The sequence below is a fragment of the Castor canadensis genome, chromosome 4, assembly GCF_047511655.1.
Source record: "Castor canadensis chromosome 4, mCasCan1.hap1v2, whole genome shotgun sequence".
NCBI lineage: Eukaryota > Metazoa > Chordata > Mammalia > Rodentia > Castoridae > Castor > Castor canadensis.
In genome coordinates this window covers 68,062,228-68,080,097 of record NC_133389.1, presented here as the reverse complement: position 1 = coordinate 68,080,097, position 17,870 = coordinate 68,062,228, and the positions used below count along the sequence as shown (strand labels likewise).

General features: G+C 35.1%; 1 protein-coding gene across 2 annotated transcripts in view; it reads left to right on the top strand.

Moving 5' to 3' along the window:
* The window catches only part of Vapa (VAMP associated protein A), a 34,239-nt gene extending 22,380 nt beyond the window's left edge, over positions 1–11,859 (top strand). The window contains exons 5-7 of one of the 2 annotated variants that reach the window (XM_020186814.2): positions 4,326–4,460; positions 8,487–8,660; positions 11,085–11,859. In XM_020186814.2, coding sequence (XP_020042403.1) covers positions 4,326–4,460; positions 8,487–8,660; positions 11,085–11,243 — 468 coding nt within the window. In that variant the 3' untranslated portion in view covers positions 11,244–11,859. The remainder of the gene's footprint in view (positions 1–4,325; positions 4,461–8,486; positions 8,661–11,084) is intronic. The other variant, XM_020186815.2, reaches the window with a different exon arrangement.
* Positions 11,860–17,870: the final 6,011 nt, after the last annotated feature.

The following is a 17,870-nucleotide window of genomic DNA, read 5'->3' as shown; positions in this document are numbered from 1 at the left end:
AGGGATTTTGTTTTTGAGATGGGCTTTCTAACTTTGCCTGGACAAGGCTCCAACTTTTGATCCTCTTACCTCCTGAGTACCTGCAATTACAGGCCTGTACTCCCCCACCTGGCTTCTTCCTCTACATAGGGTTAGAGTTAGACTCATAGGTTTAAATAAGCATCTTGATTCCAACTCCTTGCAGTTATTATTGTTGCTCAGATTGGCTGGGAGAAAGTTCTTCAAGTTGATCCAAATAATCATTAGTAGTGTTCTTGATGTCTAATGTGGCAAGATTGTTGCAGGCCCAGACCTGGAACAACCTATTTCTTAAGAAACTCTGGACCCTTTCAGTCAGAGATGGTATTTCAGGACCATAATGTTGACCTTGGGGTAAGACAGTTTTATTTAGTTTTTGAGACAGAGTTTGTTTGTAGCTCAGGCTGGCTTTGAATTTATGAACATCCTGCCTTACTTACCTTCCTGAGTACTGGGTTATGTGTACCACCATGCCTGACTTGATTTTTGATTTTGTTAGGATTTCTATCAGACGAGTCTTTTGGACACGATTAGAGTGGAGACCTGTTTGTCATTTGAAGGTGCTTTTCCAAAGGCAAAATATGAATTATGGGTTATGTCAGCACCACATATGATGATGTCGAATCCTTTCATTTTGGCTCCATTTTATGACTTGGATATGATTTTGAAAATCTTGGATAATTTACAGTGTGCCAAATCTGAGATGAGGGCACAGGTACTTCTATGGACCAGCTGAAGTAATGTTTCAATGAATCAGTTTTTTTACAAAAAAAAGTTTATGATTTATGGTTCCTTAATCTTGCCATTGTGATTTCTCAGGGATTTTTTTCTTCAGTGTTCGGAATTCATATTTCAACTTGTTCATATAAAATGGCCTTTTAAGACCTCACTGTGTTCATTATTTCAAGTTTGTATAATTTACACGTATTTATACAATGTATAGGTGGCTAACTGATAAATTCACATGCTAAGTAGAAGGAGGAACTTCTGGACTTGGTGGTACATGTCTGTAATCCCAGGACTAAGGAGATTTAAGGCAGGAAAATCATAAATTTGAGGGCAGCCTGAGCTATATATAGCAAGACCCTGTCTTAAAAAAAAAGAAAAAAAGAAAAATGAGCTAAAACACAGCTGGGTTTTTATAAGGCAGTATTGCTTAAAGTGTATTAGGTTGGAAGAGTTCTGTGATCAGACGAGTTTGGAAAAATATGCAAATGCTATGTCTTCCAAAACAATTGCATCATGTATTTGCATCTTAAAGGATCTGTGAAGAAACGTGTAATTCAGCATTTAAAAATTTAATATGACATAATTTCTCCTGGAATATTTAGCATTCTAAGAAATACTTTTGGAAGTATGATTCTTCCTTAAACTCATTTTTGTAGGGCTGGTGACCTGCAGCTTCTTCACTAAATGTTAATCACTGAGAAATGTATTTAAATTCAATGCAACCTGACAGGGACCCAGTACTATCTGGTTGTTACTTGGTTATATGTCTTTCTGTCAAGTATTCAGTTTAATGTTGCATCTCAGCCCTTACAGAAAATATGAAATGTCAAGTCACCAAATCTGAAGTATATGATAGCATAAAATATGAGAAAGTTTGTTTTACTTGTTTACAATAAGGATGAAAATTATTATAGCTATAAAAAATATATAAAACCCTTCCTATTACTTATGTTGATAATTTCTAGTTCAGTATTCTCTAGGTGAAATTGGTAATACTGTGTAAAACTCATAATATATTTGGCATTACTGTTTTCTTTTTAGCATTCATAGATGAAATTACTTAATATCCCCTTTATATTTACCTTAGTCTAGTATGAATTAATCTTCTTGGAAATTTGGGCATTATTGGATAGTATGATGCCGAGATAGTTTGTCAGTTTAGTTCATATAAATTGGCAAAATGTTCTCTAAATCCTGTCTTACACAAAGTAAAGATGACACTCCCTCACTCAAAGCACATTGATTTCCAAATATGCAGGATTAACAAAAATATTATGAAAAACTGTGCAGATAATGCATATTTTGTATAGAGTCAAAAATAGTTTATAGTTTTGAGATACAGCAAATTGAGATGTTTTGACCCTTTTTTCATTTTTTTAGTTTATTTAGCACTACTTGAGTTGGAATCCATGATAGGCAGGTGATCTACCACTGGGCCATACCTCCAGCCGGGATTATTTATTAATGAGTATGTTAAATAACGTTTAGTTTTTACCAAAGTTGCTGGTGACGACTTGTGGTTTAGCATATGACTCTGGATGGCACATGCACTTTGTAGTCATTCTTAAGTAGCCTTTGGAGCAGTGAGGGAAGTCTGTGTTCAGTTATGTATAATATACATTGTGAAATAGTTGCCACAGTCAAGTTAATTAAAATGTCTATTACTTCACATAGTTAACCAATTTTGTCACATTTACATGTTAATCATCAGAATTCGATCTTTATGTCCACTAGGAAAAATTTGATTATTCAAAGCAGATAGCTTTCACAGTGGCTGTCATAGTGCTGGATGCTTTCTTCTCAAGAATGGTAGAGATAGCAGGTCTCAGGTGATTTTCGTATACTCCCTACCCCATTTCCTCACTTTCCTACCCCACTGCATCTTCCTGCACCCCAATAAAGAAATGCAGGCATTTAATTTAAGTATGTTATTTAAATTAAGTATGTTAAATAGACCACACTTGTTGGAGGACCTTGATCTTTTTAAATATGCTGTTAGTGCTTGGGCATTTACACGTCTGGAACGCTGGGAAAATGGTGATACTATTTTGTTGATTTCTTAGAATTTTTAGGACCTTGACAGTGAATATACAAATAAGGAAATGTTTGAAGTTTTGGGGTGATCATATTGTAATAAAAGGAGCCAACTTTAGAAGTATAATAATTGAGTCCATGTTTTTCTTTTTTTTTTTTACAAAGTTTTTTTTTGTGATAAGACAGTTGTAATTTATTTGAGTCATCCATTACTAGAGTGCAGGTTTCTTTTTGGGAAACAGCTCTCTGATTTGGATTATACCCAGGGTGTATAATCCAAGGAAACCCAGGACCCCTTTTATTTTAGAGACCGGGTAGCCAAGGAAACCCAGGACTCCTTTTATTTTAAAATAAGAGTAGGCACTGTTAATAATTTTCTTTGGACAATAGGAATAACATAGTATTGTTATGTAAGTACAATAAGTTGTGTAGTCACCCTAGTATTAGGGAACAGTGGGTATGTGACTGGGTATATTTCAGTTCATTAGGGGCTATAGTGCTTTTAGTAGGGTCGTCAGTGCCTGTACGGGAGAGCCATTCAGGCATATGATAGTATAAAGTGTTGACTGTTTTATAAAATGGGATTCTCTAAATTATTAGCTGTATTTACTGTTAGCACTGTATTATGAAATACTTAATGTCCAATTAATGATAGTGGTGTTTTTGTTTGTTTTAGGATTGAATGTGGTTGCTTTTGAAATTCATGACTTGCTTAGTCGAGAGTTCAATTTAAAAAAATTTTTGAAGCCTTTCCTTGACATTTTCCGTATTTATTAATGAAGATTGTAAAGCTGTATAGAACAGGGATTTTAGGTGTCTTTTTATAAAGACATTTTATTGCTCATATACATTTTTTTCTTCTGGTAAAGAACAGATTGAATTTCTACAAGTATTCTTCCAGTCTGATCCAGCCTTTTTATATATAAATTTTATCTATAGTGAAGGAATTTGAGAAGAGAGGAGGAGGACTGTGGTATCTTTACCAGAATGTTATGTGAGTCTTTGTTTATTGGCTTGGTTGTGTGTATGTGTGTGTGCACGTGTTCGCGTGTGCTTGTTGACATGGGGAATTTTTAGTAGAAAAGAGGCTTACAAATTACTGCGCTTTTGAACTTCAGAAGGAAAAATGTTCAAGTTGAGTGTTATCAAAGGTAAGAAAACATGAAAGTATTTTTTCAAATAACAGCAAATAGTAGTAAAAAAAATAATTAAGAGCCATAAAGTTACAGGAAGATGTTTTCATTTTAGGACAATATGAAGTTAACATAAATTAAATAAAGTATATGCATTTAGTAAGTGAACATACACAAATAGATCATAGCTAATTTTATTTGGGAAATAATGAAAAGTAGGTCAGAAACTTCTGTATTTTTTACTTTAGCATAGCTACTTTTTATTAGTACTGTTTCTTATGCATAACACATTTTTATAGACTAAAAATGTCAATGTTTTAGAGTCTAATGCTGTCTGTTAGTCATTCCCAGTATCATGCAGGAGAATCAGAATTTGGTGAATCTGAGAATATGTTTCCCATGCCATCTCAGGGTAAAACTCCACCAGGGACTGCTCCGACTGTCACTTCAATGAGCAGCATCAACAACACAGTTGCAACACCTGCCAATTATCACACGAAGAATGATCCCAGGGGACTCAATGTATTCAAACAGGAGAAGCAGAAGGTTTGTCATAGGGAGTTAACAGACTTAGCTAAGTTAATGTAGATACTTAAGAAAATAAGTGTTATTGTGAGTGTATTGAATTTTTAAACTGTTTAAAATTGCAGTAGAGCCACAAGCACTTAAAATATGCACTGAAATGATTGTGTTCTAAAAAAAATTATCACTTAATAGCACAGTAGTGAGCAGGACAAAAGTGTGAACGTTAAGTTGCTATAATTTTTCCTGTGAATGAAATTTGGTGAGCATATACTAAAAAATGAGTTTGTAGCTTGTGGGTATCATAGTGAAGGTAGGCAAACACTGCTTTTCAGACAAGCATTTGTTTTTATTAAAAAAAATAAATAAAATTGTAGTTTGTATTTTCTTGATACATAAGAGTATAGTAACCTTTCCATAACTGTCCTAACTCCCCAGGGTAGGAGAGTTTGTATCCAAAGACCTTAAAGACCTTATGTCATAATTTAACTGATTAATATGTGTGTGCATGTGTACCTCCACTCAAATAAAATGCCACCTCATCAGTAAATGACATTGATTTTGGTGTTCATATGGGTGTTGTATGATTCCCTTTACCATTTCTCACTTACTTGGAAACTTTAGAAACTATCCATTTTATTTTAATAGATTGCATATACTTTGATTTCACCCAGGTGATACACATATGGATAAGGCTTTAAAAATATCTAAATGTCTTCATCGTTTCTTGATTTTTGTAATTTGGAGTTACTTACTTCTGGGGATCATGGTTCTATAGAAAGAGTAAATTGACTATTTAGAGTGGAAAAGAATTTTCACATAACTTTGTTACTCAAATATTGTCTCAATTCTGAGATTAAGTATTAAATCTGACAATAAATGCCATAGTTCTTGCGTTTAGCCTTACTCCCTTACATGTATTGATGCCCTTTACTCATAATAGTCACACGAATGTAGCCCCCTGTTTATGTCCTTTAGGTCCTCTGTTCTTTCCAGAGTTTCATTGCAAACACTTCTTTGACTTAGGCTTTATCTTTCCCTCTGTGTCCAATCTCTGCCCCCTCTTTTTGTAATTGCCTTCTATAGAATTACTTGGAATACTGGAATTGAAATTCTAATGGTTGAAAAGGAATATAGACACGAAACTCATGGATGGAGGGGGGAGTACTGCAGATAGACTAAATACAAAATGTACAACATGGTATGATGTCTTAATTGATACACAGCCGTGACCTTTCACCTTATTCCAAGTTGCAGTATTAAAGTATACTGCTGATGTAATGTTTCTATTTGTTATTAATAGTCAACAGCATGTTGAATCCTTTTAGTTTGCTTGTTTCATGGTTCTCAGAATAACCAGTTCTCTCTCACTTGGACCAGTCTGAAACACCTCTCAAGAAACAAGCTGCCTTCCTATAGTCAAACCTCATTAATAGAGCTCCTAAGTGGAAGCATTTACTTAAAGTCTCACCTTAGTGTTTCCTTCCCATCAGGCTCTTTAGATTGTCACTGCACAAATGGCCGAATCTTCCCCCATTTAATGTCAGTTATGTTAGGTTACATGTGCTTATACATTAAATATACATACATAGATTAGATTCCTTTGCATATGCTATGTATTTTGACTAACTTGTAGAAGACTTTAAATAGTATGTGATATAACTTGTGTTTTATGACTTTATTTGGCTTCACTATAGATCCTTTCTTTCTACTCTGAATGTTTGTGCCACACATTGGGTTATGAGGTACCTTCTCCTTTTTGTTATAAAAATTATATAGCATTCAGAAAAATTTCAGTACAAAAGGAAAAATCTAATTCCATCACCATAAGAAGATACTCATTGATTTATTTAAATCCCAAACAATGGGAAGCTCCCCATCAAACTTATAACAAGAATGAAATGTAAACTAATTTTGGCAAGGAAGGCATAGAATAGAATATTTAATGACATAATGTGTCACTTAAAATGACATCTAAAAACATGCATATAAATCAGTGAAGTGAAATAGGATTATATTTATGCTGACTTTGTATTTGTTTTGTGGTACCAGGGGTTGGAAACCAGGGCCTTGTATTATTGTTTAAAATGTGTGTGTAAAAAGTAATGGGAGCTAATATAAATAAATAAATAATAGTCATGTCAGGCTAATGATTTAACAAGGATGATTTCCTTTTCTCATGATTTAAAGTTTTTGCAAATTTAAAAAATTTTTTAAATAACAAAAAATATTTTTGAAGACATTGATGACTCTTCATTTTGTTTTCTCTTTATTGTTGGCCTCATGTGTATCCTCTTAATTTCTTACTACTTTCAGGTATAAATATGAACCTCCTCCAATTCTTAACTAAAACCTGAAGGTTCTTATAATTGCTTCATTATTGAACATTGCTGTCGTTACAGAGGGAGTGCAATGTGCCTTGTCTTTATCAGAAGTTGACTTTGGACTAGGGTGGAATTGGCACACACTTGAAAAATCATTTTTAACTGAATTAATTACTATTCAGGAAAATAATAGAAAAAATACAGGCAGAGAGCAACATGTATCTGAAACAGATTTCTAATAGTAGAGGTGGAATGTTGAGCATGAGGGAGATTAGGATGAAGAACAAGAAAGCAAAGAGAAGGACTCAAGAAACTGAAGTAGGGCTACAAATACCTTCTCAACAGTGAAGCCTGAACAAAAATGGAAAAGTCTGCTCATAGGTCAAACCTATAGAATTATACATTAGAACCTTGTTATAACAGGATTAATTTTTACATGGATTTAGGCAAACTGGACAGATCACATGTTTTTCATAAGAGCTAGTTTTGCCCTTAAACAATTATTTTTTACATTTCATAAATTTTCCAGCTAGGATGGTATAATCTCTAATGAATCTTACTCTGAATGAGTATTATAGAATGCCATAAACATCTTGGTTAGCAGTTTATATGTAAATAAAGGAGGTTTAGGTCTATCTCAGTTTTTCTGGGTGTTGGACGTGGAACCCTGGATATCCTGAATGCTTAGGACTGAATGAGTTGTAGAATGAAGGGCTACATTTCAAGCCCTTCAAAATTTTTTTAACAATTAAAATTTTAATTAGAATGAAAAGAAAACTTGTTACACTGATGTTGTGGTGTGTCATGGTATGAATGATGTTTGAATGAAAGAGGCAATTTAGGCCACAGGCTCAGAAATACATACAGCCATAGATATTTATCTCCAGGTCTTTTTCAGTAAGGTCAAATGGTTATGATATTTCTAAGAGTGAAGATTTTGGGTTTCATACTTTTCAAAGTGGCTTAAGTCCTACTTAGGGTAGTATTCCATAGTGAATCATATGAATGAAACAGTACTAAATTTGAAAGAATCACTTAGGATTAAGATCATAGACTATTTAACTCCCTCTCTCCTCTTTTGTTTATTACCTACCTTTCATTATATCCTTCAGTTACTTTTTCTCATTAATCAATGTTAGGTTTTCTTTTGAATGCTTTTTTTAAGGTAGTTCCTAATTTCATTGGTGTGATTTTGATAACCATAACTCCTACTGTGGGGCTCCCCCTCCCCCAACCTCACTTGAATTGCAGAATCAGAGCATTGAAAATGACTTTCATACTTGGATTTTGGTTGGCATCAGTCATTCAGCATGCTTTCATTGAGTAACCACTGTTGGCCAAAGTGCTGGGTTTATTGGTAAATACAAAGAGAAGTGGTTCTTCCTCTTCCAGGCTTTCATGTTCTGTAGGAAAGAACTTGAAAGATAAATTGTTATGATGCATGCTAAGTGCTATGGTCAGGTAAGTGACAAGGGTTATGGAAGTAGAGGAGGAAGTGGGCTGCTTATTTTGATTACCTAACTACTAACATCTTGATTAAGTCCATGTAAAATTGTTCACAGATGACCATAATATTTGGTGTAAAAAAAATTTACTAACAAAGCTGGAATTTTGTCAAAACTTCCAAATAATTTTTTGGAAAAGAAAGATGTAGCGTTTGCATTTTTATTTGCTTAAAATAGATAAGGAAATTTGGTTAAAGATTTCCACTATCTTTGTAATACAGAATGACATGGAACCTAGCAAAGCTGTTCCACTGAATGCATCTAAACAAGATGGACCCATGCCAAAACCGCATAGTGTTTCACTCAATGATACTGAAACAAGGAAACTAATGGAAGAGTGTAAAAGACTTCAGGGAGAAATGATGAAGCTATCAGAAGAAAATCGGCACCTGAGAGTAAGTTCTGTTGGTTGAAAATAAGTCAATAAAAATTAAAGTATACGAAATGTATTATACCCCTTTACCAGTCATTTTTAATTTAATGTTTAATCTGTGGTGAGTTCTTTTTGCTTTATAACAGTTTATGTCCTGGCTTTGGGCTTTATTTCTATCTTCTTTCAGCACCAGCATCATGGCTTCAAATTCCTTTCTTTACCATACATCCCAGTTCCTTGTGAGCTGGCCTGTGGCATTACTAATTTCCTCTTTTGTTTCTACTGTCCATTACTTTGTGTGTCTCAAAGTCATACTGAGCCCCCTAGAACTATACCATCCTTTAGTCACTTAGTCGTCACGGAGCTTCTGAGCACTTGAAATATGGTTAGTTCAAAGAGAGACTTTGTGGGTATAAAATGTGGACCACAGCACTATGTTAAAGACTTAGTACCAAAAAAAGGTAAAATCTCATTTTTATTTTTACATATTCAAATAATATTTTGGATATACTTTATTGAGTAAAACATTAACCAGTTTTCTTTTTACTTATCTCTGTGACCACACACAGTTCTGTTTAGAAAATGTACTCTTTAGAATGCTTGGTTAATTTTAAAGGCCATCATTTATCTTTTGGCAGGGAGAAAAGTGGAAATAGTAAGAATGGCATAGATAGCGGAGGGCTGGAAAATATGCAAAGGGAACAGGGAAGTCAGTGAGTGAGTCTTCCTTTCCTAGTCTCTCTCTTTTATATGCTGACATTCTGTTTAAGACTTTATTTGAATGACGATTCCATTTAAAAAAATGAGAGAACCCGAGAGACCACTGGCTTGTAGAGTCATTTTCAGGTTCCTATAACATGTCATATACAGGCCCATCGTAATTTGTTGTCAGGTTAACTTGGTCATGTCCAGAAACTGCCCTTTTTAGTCCTTCTACTACTGTTGACACTTAATCTTTCCTGCGCTTCTGAATCACACAGTGAGGTTTTTAGGTCCTTCCCACCCCTAGTAAGTAACTCAGAATCACTAGGAACATTTTTAAAGTTCTTCACATGTTTGTAGTGTGTAGCTGGGATTGAGAATCATTGCTGTTTTTACCAGGAGCTAATTAGTATGAGACAACAAAAACCCAATGCCAGAAAATCCAATAATGGAAATAAAAGTAAATATACTGTTAGGTACATTTTAGTTAGTGTTTATGGATACTCCTTGACTTTTGATGGTTACATTCCATAAGGTGAAAATGCATTTTAATACACTTAGCCCGTCAAGCAGCCTAGCTTAGCCACACAGCACACTAATAAGGGATTGGTTGTTTTCCCTTGTGATTGCGGGGTTGAGTGGGAGTTTCTGCTGCTGCTGCTCGTGAGCACCACAGTAGCACATCATACTGCGTGCTGCTTGACTTGGAAAAAGATCAGAGTTAAAAGTACAGTTTGTACTGGTGGATACCACTTTTATACTACCCTAAAGTCAAAAATTGTAAGTTGAACTGTCAAAAAGTTGGAGACTGCATTTGTAAGTCTGCCATTCATCAGATTGTATAACAGGTAAAGATTAAGCTAGCTGCCGCATAGTTAGCAGGTATAAGCATTATTCCAGAGGCCACAACTGCTTACTTTGAGACACTCCTGCTTTCTTATGAGAAAACGTGGCCCCTAAAAACATAGACTGTCAGAAACTTGGTATCCTTGTGTGAGACCATTTCATTAAGAAGGGAGCAGCCTGATCTTGACTGGGAGGACTTAAGTCACTTTGACACAGAGAAGGGATTCCTGTATACAATATTCCACTGCTATATTAATTTGAAGTTTTTAAAGAATTAGGATTCTGTCTACTTTGCAGTCCAGACCTAATATTGACCTGTTTTACACATACCTTTTCTTGCTTTGCTTTGAGCATATTAAAACACTGTTACAGAAATTTCAACTTGAAATTATCCCCTTTCCCCAAAACCTGTAATATCCTCCTCCTCTATCTCTTTCTCCTGCAAGATAACCCCTCTGTTCCTCTGCTGTGTGGGTTCCTAAGTTGTAATGAATCAGTGAACCTGTCAGACTACAGTTACTGGTAGTGTTTGGCTAACAGGTGTAACCAATTTAAAATAACCATGGGCCAACTTGAAAATACACATATGCACAGAATTAGTTTTAGGAATATATTTCTCAGTTCCGGTTTTAGTATTAGTGTTATTTAGGTATAATTTACATGCTATGAAGATATTCAGTGATCTTTAGTAATTTATAGAATTATGCAGCCATCACTACAATCCAGTTTGTAATGTTTTCTTTCACTCCACACAGTTTCCTGAAGTGTTTAGCTATTAATCCTTGTTCCCCTCACTAGCCATAGGCAACCACTTGATCTGCTTCCTGTCTCTGTAGACTTGTAACTCCTGTAGACTCACTTGTATATTTGTGTTTAAAATGTGCATTTTCTCTCCTAGGATGAAGGCCTAAGGCTCAGAAAGGTAGCTCATTCAGATAAACCTGGATCAACATCAACTGCAACCTTCAGAGATAATGTCACCAGTCCCCTTCCTTCTCTTCTGGTTGTAATTGCAGCCATTTTCATTGGATTCTTTCTAGGGAAATTCATCTTGTAGAGTAAGGCATGCAGAGTGCTATTTCTTTTTTTTTCTCTTGACCAGAAAAAGATTTGTTTACCTACCATTTCATTGGTAGTACGGCCCGCAGTGACCATTTTTTTTGTGTGTGTGTACAGCGTCATATAGGCTTTGCCTTTAATGATCTCTTACGGTTAGAAAACACAATAAAAACAAACTGTTCGGCTACTGGACAAATTGTGTATTACCAGATCATCACTAGCAGGTGTCAGTTGCACATTCAGTCCTTTATGAAATTCATAAATAAAGAATTGTTCTTTCTTTGTGGTTTTAATAAGAGTTCAAGAATTGTTCAGAGTCTTGTAAATGTTATTTTAATAATCCCTTTAAATTTTATCTGTTGCTGTTACCTCTTGAAAATATGATTTATTTAGATTGCTAATCCCACTCATTCAGGAAATGCCAAGAGGTGTTCTGTGGGGAAATGGTGCCTCTTACCATGTAAATTTTTTCCTTTACCTTTGCTAATATCATGGCAGAATTTTTCTTATCCCTTGTGAGGCAGTTGTTGACTGAGTTTTTCATCCTTACAATCCTGTCCCATGGTATTTAACATTAAAAAAAAAAATAAAACTGTTAACAGATTCTTGCTCGATAGCTTGTGTCTGTCTTGTCATTGGCCGGGGGTGGGGAGGGGATCAGAAAGTCCTGTACTATATGGGAATTTTTTTTCTTTTGCATTGAAACCTTTCCAGATACTTTTATTATTTGTAATTAAAAGTCCTCAGTCTATTAAGGAAAGGAACTGACAGTTTCAAGGTACTTTAGGTAATTTGAAATAACATAATTGGTTTGTTTTTAAGAAATATAAAGTTCCATGGAAATAAAGTGCTGTAATTTTAGTGAATTTATGTATATGCAACATGGCTGTATTGTGTTTATGCTGTTTTTCCAGGTTCTTTCACTGTTTTCTCAAGATTTATTCCCCTTGAATTTAATGTACTTTTAAACTAGCCTATAATTCTATTTGTAACATATTAAATAATAATAGTTAAAAGTAAGTCTTCTTCCTCCCTGCCCAATTTAACACTCAAAATAAATTTTCATTATGGATATTTAGTATTACTGAGCAAGGCTTGGGAATTTTCTTTGTGAAAAATGACTTTGTAAGTCACTCTGTGAACCAGTTTCAGTATAAATACTCTTTACAGGGTCTGATACGTGCCTGTACTTAGCCTTATGTCTTTATTTTACTTGTACTAAGATAGAAAATTTTGGAACCAGAGAAAATACTGAGTATAGTCTAATACAGTGAATTTTTATTCTTGAAAATAGGTGTTGGTTTTATAGAAGATGCAGTCTGCCTGAAAGAGAAACTTAATCTTGGGACTTGATGTGGTGCTGTGAAGTATGTTAGGCCCAGGTTTGTGTACACATCTTATTAAACAGTAAAACGTTCTCAAGTATTTTTATTATTACATGCAAATGTATTTTGAATTTGTCAGATGACATGTAGTGTGTATTGTGCTCAGTGGTATCTTTTGTAAAACCTCTTGCTTGTGTGCAAAAGTTAACTAAAAATAAGCAGAAGTGATGCCTAGCCATTACTAGCATGCTACTACTGCAGGTAATGTTCCCATTGCTGTGTGCTTTATTGTAATTATATCTGGAAAAGCATGACAACAAAGCCTCACATTTTCATTCCGTAAATGAAGAATCAGTAATCCCTTGGCCTAAAGCTCTCTATATAGTCAACATCAGTGATGGTAAGTATCATGCTTGATATTTTGTAAATATCTTTTTTAAAGATGTAAGTTTTCAGAAGTTTAGCAAAGTCCCGTTTTATGGGAATGCTTTTCAGAATTCAGTTTGTTTGGCTCCTTTGTTTATGGTTGAAGAATGTGAGGCTTAAGAGAACATTACCCATGTCTCATAGGAAGTCTTAGAAGCAGAACTGAAACCAGAAATCTGGTCTCCTGATTCTAGCTCTGTCTTTTTCTGGTAATTTTGTAGGGGAAAATAAATTAATCTACATTTGATAAACAACTGAAATAATGAAGATGAGATGTTATTTAATAAGTGTATGTGAGATTTCCTGTCAAATCTTTACTACAAAGGCTACTGTTGAATAGTATCATGTATATTTTTTAGTGTTAAGTCTAGTAATGCTTCCCATATTGATAATAAATGTTACACAATACTGTGTATTTTTAAATAGATGATTTACAAAATACATGATGCAGTGTTTGGTTTTGAGATAGGTTGCAGTCTGGATAGCAGTTTTGGAAGTATATGTGAGCTTCTTAACTGCTTTATGCAGCAGAATATGCTCTAACTGTAGGAGATTTCATTTCCGTTCTTTTTAATTGTTCTATAAAATACCGTCAGATTTTCCCAGCAATAGTTAATACTTTCAAAACAGTCCAGCTGTTTTGACAGATAGCAGATTAAATTGTCTCATCCTTACATATTTAGAAAATTTGCTTTGTCTACCAGCTTGCTTGTGTATGTAAGCATGAGGGAAAAACACTTGCTAATACTGAAATTGCAATCCAGTAACTAAGGTCTTAAGTTCACATGTGACATTGAATACACTGCTTTCCCTCATTCTTTCTGTAACTAATGTACCTTAACTTTCCCCGTTCTTGTGTTTACCAGAAGCAAATTTAAGAATTGTGTTTTAAGTTTGTGGTGTGTACCTTTAAAGACAAGAAATAACATTTGGAGGAAGATAGGCATCAAATTCAGAAATTCTGATCAAAGAAATAATCTTAATTTCTCTTTCAAGTATTTTAGCTCAGAAGTTCTGAAATTGATAATATATGGCCCAGGAAGATTTTTGGCTGTAGCTTTTGGAAATACCCCAGTCTGAAAACAAGTTTTAACTGTAAGGTAAAAAACAAAATAGGTCTTATAGGCTATATCCCTAAATTGTGATTTGGCACTTTAGAAACATTCATATAAGAGTTTTCCTGGAACTTCGTGCATTCCTGTTCAGTGACTTTGGTGCGTGCATAGGTCTTTAAAAGTTGATCTTTGTGAGAGTTAGGGAATGATCAAAGCTTGTAGTTGGAAATATAACAAAGTCAGAAGTGATCGTTATTTTGTAACTTTCAAGGGCAATTAAAGTGTTGCGTGAATAAATAATGTGAAGTGTCAGTTTTCCTTTCCACAATAAAAACAGAAAAATTACTTCGTGGTATGGTTTGTATATTCATATTTTGTTAACCATTAGTTGCCAGTTGATGACCACGACTTGAGTTGAGAGAGCTTAGTGACCTACAGTTAGTTTTTCATGGGAAATGAGGGCGGAGTTTGGTTTTCTCCGTCAGTCTTGTGTGTGATAGCCCCCTGTGGGGAGAAGCTGTGCTTCTGCAGCGTTCTGTGGTAATAGTGGCATCTTGAGAATGCTCACCTGGCTGGGGTTGATGAGAGAAGCTTGAACATGTGCTCCTAAGAAAATGCTTTCATTGTCTTCTGCATTTCTATCACAGAAGTAATGACTTTAAGCAGTTTAAACTTAACTTAACTTCCCTGGATATTAGTATTCTTTAAGCAGAAATCATTATATAAAACTTTATTTTTTATTCACCTTAATCACTTCTGTTTTACTGAAGATAGGTGTGAAGTAATGGCAGAATATTTTTACAATCAGTTTCTTGCTTAAGCTTGTGGACATTTTATGTCACACCTGATTGGCCTGGCCTAGTTCTATATCTCCCCTCCCCATTACCACAATTCTTTTTAGAACACTCATTTTAGACTCCTGTTTTCCAGTTGTTTGTATGTGTAACACTTACCTAAAGACAAGTCTTACAGTGTAGGGAAACCTTTCAGAAATGTTTTTTAAAAGGACTTTGGAAGAGTCACCTTTAGGTATTTCTTAATGGAAAAGTTATCTTTGTAAAGTCAAGATTGCTAGGACTTCAGTAAAGGCTTTTAATTTGTAAATGTGAGCTGTCAGTGCAAAAATAAAAAGCAGTTTGAGAAAATCTTAATTTGTAAATACATGTGAGCTGTCAGTGCAAAAAATAAACAATTTGAGAAGTTTTGTGAGCCTGTTTTAATTACTATTTTATTATCCACATGGGAAATGTGGTTTTGCACATTTTTATTTTCAGAACCACAGGTGGTTTTCAATTATAAGATGGTTTTCAAGGTGCTTGTCACTATGTGCCCGTCTCAGTATCGTGTCAGTTCAGTCCTCACAGATCCAAGGGACCTTATCGGTAGCAGGAGATGGGCTCAGGGAGACTAAACTTGCTTAGTTAACAAAAAGGGGTTGTTATTTAGGTGATCTGGCTATAGAGCCATGCTCTTGACCTTTGCCATACATCATGGGAAGGAAATTGTGCCTTGATCCAAGCTGCAGATACTGTTTTGAGTGTGATAATTTTGTGATGCCTTTGATTCTATCTAAAGTATATGCTTTTACTTCTAGACTTCAGATCTTAAATTTTCAGACTCTTCCCTTGGCCTTTATTTCCCAAAGTATGAAGAAACACACACTATCCTTTTAAGAATCTCAGCTCCTGAATAAAACCTTAACATAAACATTTGGTCCTTCAAGATTTAATGATGACTTAAACCAAGTGTTTTTTTTGTGTGTGGGGGGTGACTTTGTGGTCAACATTATTGATACTGTTTATAATTCTACAAAAAATGTTAAGTAATATGGAACACTAAATGTAACATTTTTGGGGATGTATACTTAAAGGTTCTCAACATGAATTTTATAAAGTGCTAAAAATTGTGTGCATAATGTTTGTAAGAGGAGAAGGACAACTACCATTATTCAGTATTTAAAGAACCTTAATAGCATCTATGCATTTGGTCAAGGAAGTAGATAGTGCATATGTTTCCAGCAAATAAATATTAAGTTCCACAAAGAGGTAAACTGTTCTTTTCATCCTATGCTTTGCTTTTCGACCTCCAGAAGCATTCATTGCAATCCCAAAAGTTTTGCATTTGAATAATGCGTGTCTCATTCCACATACGGGAATAAGATGGTCTAGTGGCTAGAGAGTAATTGTTCCTTCCTGATTTGCTTTGGATTTTTTTCCTGATGTTTTCTCCAGCTTTAACGTTCATTTTCATACTTGCTTTGGAGCTCTTATTTTCTTTCAGAGAAAAAACCGATCAAAGGTATAATTGGAGGAAGCACTCTTACAGCTTCTAACCTGAGTTGTGTATCGTCCATGTTGCAATGTCTTATTATTACACATGTATGGAATCATAGTCAGTAAATGTATTTGTATGTTTTGAAATGCCACATAAATGTGTCTCCTATTCATAATACTGTCTAACTTTACCTTTCCCTAAAAATTTTTGCACCCCAAACTTGCAAGTAATTCTCTTGAGATGTCTCTCATGTCTACCATGAACTGATAACACCATTTTCTCCTGTGCTGTAGTGCTGCTACTGCTGTTGAAGCCTATTAATCCAACCAGTACAGTCACTGCATGATGTCAGCATAGGTTTCTTAGTGCCATCTCCCAGTATTTCTGGCACAGATACAGTTGGTGCTGCACTGAACATCTCAGCTCTTCCCTTTCTTGTGTCTGTCAGATATGTAAGCTGGCCAGAGAATATTTGGATTGTTTCAAAAGACACCTGCTAATGTGTGTGTCTATGTCATATATACATGTGATTTTAGAAGTAAGACAAGTCTAAGGGAAAGAGATGAATGCACAAGTACATATATGAATTACTGCATGTCCTTTCTCCATGCATGTGCTGCAGAGGGTATGGGTGGGTGTGGAGGTAGTTTTTCTTGCCTGTTTCAAAAATGGTGCAATGACTATAAGCTGAAATTCCTGTTACCTACAATTCCCATCACTTCATGTTTGATACTGTTATTACCTGTACCATCCCTATGTTCACCTGAATTTGTGGTGCCTAATTTAGAAATTCAAGTATTAGCAAATCCTGAGTACTTGCCCCCCCCCCCCCCCCCCCCCCCGTGTAGATATGGATGGTATGAATGGAGTTTGGGGTAGGTTAAGATTATACCAGGTTGAAATAGTGGGATCTTGGGGGATCTTGTTGCCATAAGGCAAAAAATAGGCATGTATACCTAGTCAACAGATAACTGGATTTAGAATGTCCAAAAGGCAAAATGGACAAGGTTGAAGTCCAATAAATTACTTTTACAGAGTACCGATTGGATATCTATTTCGTACACAGATTTATGCTGAGAACCTTTTAAACTTTAACACAGATGAGAAGTTGGAGAAGGTAACTTGATCAAACTTAACCATGGAGGAGCCAAGGCTCGATCCCAAGCTTGCTCTACCACACACAGCCTTTTGAAAAAAGGTGGAGGGGTAGGAGTGACATGGTAGAATTTGTTTAATGGTGTTCAATTCTGCAAAAGAGAGCTAGTTTTAGTCTCAGTTGCTGAATACGAAGTGGATAGAATTAAAGATTGTTTCTGGTTTCAAAATTCTAAGGTCAAAGAGTAATGTAACTAAAGCTTACTGCATAAGGCTTCAGTCTGGAGACAGCAATCTATGACTGTGCAACAAGCTTTATTGAACACCTGGAGAAAAGCAGCAGGAAAATCCATGTGGGTTTCAGAGAATGGTCAAACTTAGGTTTGGATTTTGACTGCCCCGTGACTAGACAAAATCCCCTGAACCAATTATGGATCCTCTCCAGAGCAC